The following is a 10,030-nucleotide window of genomic DNA, read 5'->3' as shown; positions in this document are numbered from 1 at the left end:
TTTCCACAAATATTTTCGAAATTGTCGAAAATATATGTAGAGAGATCCAAACTACATTCCAAGTTATAATTTGATCCTTACCTGCCGCATGGCCTTTCCAGAGGAGAAAGATCAAGACAACGTCCGTTGAAATGTTCTAAGCACAATTGACATTCAGAACTAGATTTAGCATGCCAGTCCAAACATAATAATGATACTTTGAATATCATATTTTCAAGTTGTTGGTTGTTACTTAGAAATATTCATTCTAATGTAGCAGTATATTACCTTGGATTTGTATTTACAAATGCCAGTCTTTTTCAACACATATAAATTAAGCATTATACTCCAAAATGTAAGTAAAACCAAAAACCTATTATTTTAAGTAAAAATCGTTGGTTTTCAGGGCCTCCCGGGTGGCGCAGTGGTTAAGGGCGCCTGGTGGCAGGTCCGTGGGGCGACGCACAATTGGCCGGGCCACAATTCGCGATGAGACAAGGTAGTAGCTACTAAAACAATTGGATACCACGAAATTGGGGGTAAAATACAAATTTTAAAAATCTTAGATTTTCTTTTGCAATATTTACTAGGCCAGTGGGTCATTTTTTACAGTGCGCACACGGCTCTTGCTAGTATCACTGCGCTTTATTAAGCTTTAGGTATCGGCCTCAAATCCTTCATCAGAGCTTTTGTGAGCTTTTAATTGGCGCCCTTATGTAGACATTGCTCCACCTCCGTTCAATGCATCGAATGGGGATTGAGTCGAGGGAAAATAACCATGTGTTACCAAATATAACAATGTGCATTTCATATGTTATCTAATAAAGTGTGTACATGAAATGTTATTAAGCACCTCTGTGAAACCAAGGACATCAATCAAGCAAGTTTTCTTAAATCATTCAGTGTAACGTTGATGTGGCAACTCTCTTATTCTCTGCCATTGCACATTTTAATTTGTACATAGGTCACAGCTATTGTACCACAACTCATGAGCCCACATCCTGCACTGTTCACACCTAATCTATTCCCCATCTGTGACTGAAAACATTGGGAGAGATGCCAGTTGAAAAGCTCTATCTTAAAAACAAAGTTAGCTATCTAGTAGCTATCTAGTAGCAATATGACAAAAAATGCTGTGGAAACTAGCTAAAGGACTATAAAGTAACATTAACTGTAAATCTATCAGTCACCAGTGTAAACATTTACAACTGAAATTAAATTACGTTCTTTCTTTTTAATGTATTTTACCTCAGACGATCTGGTAGTAAGGTTTCTAGCTAGCACTCCTAGCTGGCTGGCTAGCATTTACTACTAGTGAAGTTACTAGCTAGCAAGTTAGCATAAACTAGCGCTAACATTAGTCGTTTTCTAAATGACAGATAGAAACACATACATAACCATAAAGGGGTAACTAGCCCCTAGGGGCCAGTTACCCCATAGTAGGGGGGGGGGGGGCGAGTTGCCCCCAACAAACTCATCCAACATATTACTACTTTACTCAAAAATTATCTATTTTTTTCTCTGTAAACAAGTGGATTATTTCTCTTAAGGCTTTCCTACTTGTATATTTAAAAGACAATTATAGATCTAACTTCATTGGAATATATTTAGAACAAAAAATATATATTTTTAAAAATATATACATTTACCACAAAATCGTTTTGTTTAAATATCTCCAAAAGTTATGATGAACATAGGACATTTTTTGCTGAGCCCCAGGGAAATAAGTTGGTGAAATCTTGTTACCCCCTAGTACCCTACCATGTAATTTAGTTTTTTTACAACATTAGAAATGTTCATGATAAAAGAAAATCTAAATGATTGATTTGACAAAATCCCAGGTGGAGGAAAAATATATTGTTGTCCATTTTTATGGTTTCCCTATGTACAGAACTGGTGACAAAAATATATTGTTGTCCATTTTTATGGGTTCCCTATGTACAGAACTGGAGACAAAAATATATTGTTGTCCGTTTTTATGGGTTCCCTATGTACAGAACTGGAGACAAAAATATATAGTTGTCCATTTTTATGGGTTCCCTATGTACAGAACTGGAGACAAAAATATATAGTTGTCCATTTTTATGGGTTCCCTATGTACAGAACTGGAGACAAAAATATATTGTTGTCCATTTTTATGGGTTCCCTATGTACAGAACTGGAGACAAAAATATATTGTTGTCCATTTTTATGGGTTCCCTATGTACAAAACTGGCGACTCTTTCAAAAAATCTGCTTCTGCTGAATGTAAAACAATGGATACCTAACTGTTCAATAGTAGACAGATAAACAGATACATGGCTTTGTATACAAATAACACGCACACGCACACACATGCACATTATATGATTGTGAACAACGATGCGTGTTCTGCAGGGCTGGTGTCCCCCATCAGAAAGAAGTCGACACACACAGGAAACACTGAAGTGGAGATAATAGAATAACACACAGACACACACAGACACAGAGAGAGAGAGAGAGACTAGCTAACCTACCCTCACTAGGAGGAAGTAGGAGTAATCTGAAGGTGAGAGACAGGACACAGCAACTTAATGAAGTCAGTATAGACAAACTGAGAACAGCAGTTCATCATGACAAGTCTTCGAAGAGTGTTCTTTAGCCTCTCTGGTGAGTTCATCATCACATCTACAAAACATAACATAAAGCTTATTTGAAGAACACTGGACATTGTAGCAGTTGCTAAACACATTTGATTTGCTGTTGCTTCTATTTTATTGTTCTCTGTGCTGAAGCAGCTAGTAACTAAAGGGCAGATCTGTGTCTGATGTGAACTTGTTGTCTCTCTCCAGCTGCTCTGTGGAGTGTATCTATTGCAGATGAGATCGTAGTATCAGGATATGAGGGAGGAGAAGCAGAGATCAGTTGCTCCTATGGCCATGGGTATGAGAATTACAAAAAGTACCTCTGTAATAGGGGCTGTGACAACTCTGATATTGTCATTGAAACTCAATTGGGAGTTCACTACACTAAGAAAGGCAGCTTTTCTCTGCATGATGACATAAAGAGAAGAGTCTTCACTGTGAATGTCACTAAACTGACCCTACAGCATGCTGGGATATACTGGTGCGCTGTGAGCAGATATGGGACAGACATCTATACAGAAGTCAGACTGCAAGTAGAAGTCAAAGGTAAGTTCCCTTTTTTATACATGTATGTAAAAAAAAATTTTTTACAGGAACATCAACACAAAAATGACGCAGGCACATTTAACAATTTCAAATGAACTCTAAAGACAGTTAGATACAGATGGCATTGACTAAACTCATGACAATTTACCAATGTTTACTGTGTATTTGTATATAATATATCTAAAATCGCTTTGTCCAGCACATCCCTTACAAAATGATTTCACATGAAATGTCCACGTTTTGCACGTAACATTTTATTTCACATGTGAAATTTCACATATGGATTTTCACGTGATCACATGTGAATATTTTGCACATGAGATTTTACAGATGATGCCCTGGAAACAGAAATGACTCATTAGGATGCTCTCCTCAGCACACGGAGAGTCAGAAGTACTTTTGCATAGGGACCCGACCCTCAACATGTCTACAACAGGCTACAGTCACATCCAAGCACAACACTGGGAGGTTCTCTCTCCATGACAACAACGCAGATGGAGTGTTCACCGTGACAATCACTGGGCTGACCCAAAAGGATTCTGGGATGTATATGTGTGGCATCCGTGTCGATCAAGGTTTGGATGTCTACTCTGTGGTTCATCTAGAGGTCAAAGGTGAAAAGTTTTTTCTCAAACATTTCAGTCATGTGACCCTCACCCCTACCTGTAATCAAAGATGATCTATAATATTTGGCAAGATAGTTTTGTCACAGCTCTAACAATGGAAATACATGTCCTCAAAGATGGAAGGCAGGCAGGACGAGGCGAGAATCCGGTGGGACCATTCTAGCCAATGAGAGAGCAGATACCCATGTGAACAACTGGATCAACTCTGATATAAAGTCTGTTTGTTTGTTTCCGATATAAAGTCCACTTATATCAGCACAACAACCTTACCATTACAGCGTATTCTATCAAATAAGCCTCAGGTAGCAAATTTGAAATAAAAAAATATGTTTGACACTCTCATTGACTTCTGTACAAGAATTCTTATTTTTGTGGATGTATTTTAGGCGGAATACATTTTTTTATTTTACCAGGAAATTCAGTTAAGAACAAGTTCGTATTTACAATGATAGCCTACCAGGGAACAGTGCCTTGTTCAGGGGCAGAATGACAGATTTGTACCTTGTCAGCTCGGGGATTCAGTCCAGCAACCTTTCGGTTACTGGCCCAATTTTATTTTATTTAACCTTTATTTAACCAGGAAGGGCTTATTGAGATTTAAAATATATGTTTCAAGAGCGTCCTGGCCAAGATAGGCAGCACCAAGTCATTACAAAAATTACAGACAAACAAAATCAAAAACATTGACAGGTCAGGGAATCAGTCTCAAGATCATTCATCAGTGATTTAAAAATACCAATTGGGACAAGTTCTTCTAGTTTAAAATAATTTTGTAAGGTGTTCCAAGACGATGGTGCAGAGTACATAAAAGCCCTTTTAACAAATTCAGTTCGGACATTTGGAACAGTTAGCAGGATAAAGTCCAGCGAATGAAGAGAATACCCACCATATTTCTGAACAATTAAAAAGGCCCAAATAAAAAGGTAGTAAACCCAAAATGGCTTTGTAAATAAAAGTATACCAGTGACTGAGCCTACGAGTGACTAGAGAAGGCCAGCCAACCCTGGTATACAAAGTGCAGTGGTGAGTAAGTGTTTTGCAGTTTAAAATAAATCTCAAAGCACCATGGTAAAGGGTGTCAATTGATCTCAAACACTGAGCGGAAGCATTCATATATAAAATATCCCCATAGTCTAGTAAAGGCCAATGGTCTAACCACTAGGCTACCTGTAAACCCTCTCACTTCGCTTATTCCTCTCTGCTGTAATAATAATAATAATAATAATAATAATAATATAATATTATTATTATATGCTGTACCCACTACCTGTTTCATAGCATGAGAATGTGTAGCTCTTATTAAAGGTTTGATTTGATTTTGATTTGATTTGAAGGTACTGTATAGTTTATCCAAAAATCTAAGGTTTCTGAAACCAAGCTTAATCTGGAATGTTATGCTATATGTATGGATTAGAGAGATATCTGCATGTATCAATATCAAATGACTGGTATAGATTATCGAAACTACCCCTTTAATTAACTACACTGAACAAAAATATAAACACAACATGTAAAGTGTGGGTCCCATGTTTCATGAGCTGAAATAAACAATCCTAGATCCCAGTAGCGTAAAAGAGGGGTTGGCGGGTGGTGGGACACAATGCAGATAACCCGGTTAGCCAATGTGCGGGGGCACTGGTTGGTCGGGCCAATTGAGGAGGTAGTATGTACATGAATGTATGGTTAAAGTGACTATGCATGTATGATAAACAGAGAGTAGCAGCAGCGTAAAAGAGGGGTTGGGCACACAATGCAAATAGTCCGAGGAGCCATTTGATTACCTGTTCAGGAGTCTTATGGCTTGGGGATAAAAACTGTTGAGAAGCTTTTTTGTCATAGACTTGGCAATCCGGCACCGCTTGCCATACGGTAGTAGAGAGAACAGTCTATGACTGGGGTAGCTGGGGTCGTTGACCATTTTTAGGGCCTTCCTCTGACACCGCCTGGTATAGAGGTCCTGGATGGCAGGCAGCTTAGCCCCAGTGATGTACTGGGCCGTTCGCACTACCCTCTGTAGTGCCTTGCGTTCGGAGGCCGAGCAATTACCGTACCAGGCAGTGATGCTCTCAATGTTGCAGCTGTAGAACCTTTTGAGGATCTGAGGAACCATGCCAAATATTTTTAGTTTCCTGAGGGGGAATAGGCTTTGTCATGCCCTCTTCACGACTGTCTTAATGTGTTTCGACCATTCTAGTTTGTTGGTGATGTGGACACTAAGGAACTTGAAGCTCTCAACCTGCTCCACTACAGCTCCGTCGATGAGAATGGGAGGCGTGCTCGGTCCTCCTTTTCCTGTAGTCCACAATCATCTCCTTAGTCTTGGTTACATTGAGGGATAGGTTGTTTTCTGGCACCACCCTGCCAGGTCTCTGACCTCCTCCCTATAGGCTGTCTCGTCGTTGTCTATGATCAGGCCTACCCTTGTTGTGTCGTCTGTAAACTTAATGATGGTGTTGGAGTCATGCCTGGCCACGCCTGTCATGCCTGGGTGAACAGGGATTACAGGAGGGGAATGAGCATGCACCCCTGAGGGGCTCCAGTGTTGAGGATCAGCATGACAGATGTGTTGCTACCTACCCTCACCACCTGAGGTCAGCCCGTCAGGAAGTCCAGGATCCAGTTGAAGAGGGAGGTGTTTAGTCCTAGGATCCTTAGCTTAGTCATGAGTTTTGAGGGTACTATGGTGTTAGACGCTGAGCTGTAGTCAATGAATAGCATTCTCACCTAGGTGTTCCTTTTGTCCAGGCGGGAAAGGGCAGTGTGGAGTGCAATAGAGATTTTATCATCTGTGGATCTGTTTGGGTGGTATGCAAATTGGAGTGGGTCTAGGGTTTCTGGGATAATGGTGTTGATGTGAGCCATTACCAGCCTTTCAAAGCACTTCATGGCTACGGAAGTGAGTGCTACGAGTCTGTAGTCATTTAGGCAGGTTGCCTAATATTCCTGTTAGTGAGCCTAACATCCCTGTTAGTGAGCATTTCTCATTAACCAAGATAACCCATCCACCTGACAGATATGGCATATGAAGAAGCTGATTAAACAGCATGATCATTACACAGGTGCACCTTGTGCTGGGGAAAATAAAAGGTCCCTCTAAAATGTGCAGTTTTTTCACACAGCACAATGTCACAAGTTTTGAGGGAGTGTGCAATTGCCATGCTGACTGCAGGAATGTCCACCTTAGCTGTTGCCAGATAATTTAATGTTAATTTCTCTACCATAAGCCACCTCCAATGTCATTTTCTTGAGAAATAGGCAGTACGTTCAACAGACCTAACAACCGTAGACCATGTGTAACCACGCCAGCCCAGGACCTCCACATCCGTCTTTTTCACCTGCTCGATCGTCTGACACCAGCCACCCGGACAGCTGATGAAACAACCGAGGAATTTCTGTCAGAAACATGTTTGTCATCCTCACCAGCGTCTTGACCTGATTGCAGTTCGGCGTCAAAACCGACTTCAGTGAACAAATGCTCACCTTCGAGGGCCACTGGAAAGCTGGAGAACTGTGCTCTTCATGGATGAATCCCGGTTTCAACTGTATTAACGTTGTGAACAAAGTTCCCCATGGTGGCTCTGGGGTTATGGTATGGGCAGGCATAAGCTACGGTCAACAAACACAATTACATTTTATCAATTGCAATTTGAATGCACAGAGTTACTGTGACGAGATCCTGAGGCCCATTGTTGTGCCATTCATCCGCCGCCATCTCCTCATGTTTCTGCATGATGATAGACGGTCCCATGTCGTTAGGAACTGTACACAATTCCTGGAAGATGAACATGTCCTGCAAACTCACCAGACATGTCCCCCATTGAGTATGTTTGTATGCTCTGGATTGACGGCAGCGTGTTCCAGCAACTTGGCACAGCTATTGAAGATGAGTGGGACAACATTCCACAGGCCACAATCAACAGTCAATGATCAACTCTGTGAAGGAGATGTCGTGCTGCATGAGTTGTGGACACACCAGATACTGACTGGTTTTCTGATCCACGCCCCTACCTTTTTTAAAGCTATCTGTGACCAACAGATTCATATCTGTATTTCCAGTCATGTGAAATTCATAGATTAGGGCTTAATTTCATTTATTTCAATTGACAGATTTTCTTATATGAACTGTAACTCAGTAAAACCTTTGAAATTGTTGCGTTTGAATTTTTTTTCAGTGTAGAATGTTTCACTAGCCATGTATGTACTCCACATGAGGTTGGTGGCACCTTAATTGGGGAGGACGGGCTTGTGGTAATGACTGGAGCGGATTAATTGGAAGGGTATCAAATACATGGTTTCCAGGCATTATTATGAGCCGTCCTCCCCTCAGCAGCCTCCACTGATGTACTCATATTGACTGAATTCATATTAGATATTTTCTGATCTCATTCTGATTTTTCCACACGAAACAACAACGCCTCTGTCTCCATCTCCAATGACCCTAGTCACCACCGTGACCTCAGTGACCTCCACATCATCATTATCATCAGCATCAATATCATCATCACTAATGCCACCTTCATCAGCAGGCTTCACCAACAGTACAGTAACACTGCATCATTCAGACACTATTCCATCAGAACACTAGCGGTTATAATTTGTGTTGATGTGTTACCTGTTAATTGATGGTAGCTGTGCTTGTTGGTTCCCTGTGTTCTAGGGACCTATGTGTTTATTGCGTTCACTGTGATGACTTTTTCTGTGAGTCTGTCTGTGTTGATGTTGGCACTCATCATAATATACAGATGCAAGAGGATCCAGGGTGAGTAACAATCTCTCTTTCTCGTTCTCTATTTTTCTCTCTCTCTTTTCTCTCTGTCTCTCTCTCTTTCTTTTCTCTCTCTGTCTGTCTGTCTCTCTCATTTCTCTCTCTTTTCTCTCTGTTCTTCTCTCTCCTGCTCTCTGTCTGTTCTCTCTCTCTTTTCTCTCTCTCTCTGTCTCTCTGTTTCTCTCTCTCGCTCCCCTGCTCTCTCTGTCTCTCTTTCTGTCTCTCTTTCTCTATCTCTCTCTCTCTGTCTCTCTCCTCTGCTCTCTCTATCTCTCTTTCTCCTCTGTCTCTCTCTCCCCTGCTCTATATATCTCTCTCTCTCTTTCTCTCTCTCTCTCTCTCTCTCTCTCTCTCTCTCTCTCTCTCTCTCTCTCTCTCTCTCTCTATCTGAGTGTTTATGCTATGTGTTCCACAGGGTCTGCAGAACCACACAGAGAAACAGGGCTGTCTGAGTTGGTGTATGAGGTGAGGGCCTTTTCTCTACTCTGTACATGCTGCTCTATCCACAACCTTGATCTGATTGCTATCTCCTCCAAAGGCTGACACACTAACCACAGTCTCTAGATTCAGTCTTTTGAGTAAATATGCCCATGTAACTTTGTTTCCCCTTTCCCTCTCTTTAGGATGTTTATGAGAATACAGAAGCTGTGTGTGTGAATGTGAAACTGGCTTCCTGTAAGAAACAATACTCCTCCCAACCTTATGAGGATGTTGATGATGATGACGACGCCCAACAGGAGTCTGTCTATCAAGACATCACACCTTATGACAACATCTATCAAAGCCTCAATATCACTACCACAGACAGACACTGAGTGTGTGTGTGTGTGTGTGTGTGTGTGTGTGTGTGTGTGTGTGTGTGTGTGTGTGTGTGTGTGTGTGTGTGTGTGTGTGTGTGTGTGTGTGTGTGTGTGTGTGTGTGTGTGTGTGTGTGCGTGTGTGTAATAGTAGTAAGGTAGTGCTAAACGATGATGCAGTGGCATATGAGTTTCAGAGGGGGATGCTGTTTTTTTTGGTCAAATAATAAGAGGAATGGCTGCTTAACTGAGAATAATATAAGACAGGCTGATTGGACATTGAATGTGTGTGATCAGTGAGAACTGACAAGTTACCAAGTTGCGCAGGGGCAGACTGGCCACTTGACATTTCTGGCAAATGCCCGATGGCCTGGTCCATTTTTTGCCTTGTGGCCTGTCATCATCTGGCTAATAATGGGGTCCTCAAGGAAGAAAATGGGCCCAGTGGGTTAGAAATGCCAGCGCCGATTTCTGGTCCCAGTCTGCCCCTGCACGCACACACTTTGAACAATTACATGTATTCTGAATTAAACTTATTGAATGCCAATATTGTGTAGTATACCTTGATTAACGGTGAAATACCTGAAAAGCTGTCTGGCCTACTAATTTACTTCAGAGATAATGTGATTGCTTTTTAGACTGATATTGTTAAAAATGCTTGTGAAAGAATAACATACATTTTAAAAACAAAATTGCAAGACCGGATGCATTTTT

General features: G+C 41.1%; 1 protein-coding gene across 1 annotated transcript; it reads left to right on the top strand.

Moving 5' to 3' along the window:
- The first annotated feature begins 2,463 nt into the window (after positions 1 to 2,463).
- Positions 2,464 to 9,949, top strand: LOC118361195 (CMRF35-like molecule 3). The gene is made up of 6 exons (XM_052483774.1): positions 2,464 to 2,607; positions 2,790 to 3,128; positions 8,197 to 8,292; positions 8,412 to 8,513; positions 8,935 to 8,984; positions 9,143 to 9,949. Exons 1-6 carry the CDS (start codon positions 2,571 to 2,573, stop codon positions 9,332 to 9,334), a joined length of 816 nt encoding a protein of 271 aa, XP_052339734.1. The 5' UTR covers positions 2,464 to 2,570; the 3' UTR covers positions 9,335 to 9,949.
- Positions 9,950 to 10,030: the final 81 nt, after the last annotated feature.

Source organism: Oncorhynchus keta, chromosome 28, assembly GCF_023373465.1.
Source record: "Oncorhynchus keta strain PuntledgeMale-10-30-2019 chromosome 28, Oket_V2, whole genome shotgun sequence".
Lineage (NCBI taxonomy): Eukaryota > Metazoa > Chordata > Actinopteri > Salmoniformes > Salmonidae > Oncorhynchus > Oncorhynchus keta.
Note: the sequence above shows the minus strand (reverse complement) of the source record. Positions and strands in the feature narration are given on the sequence as shown.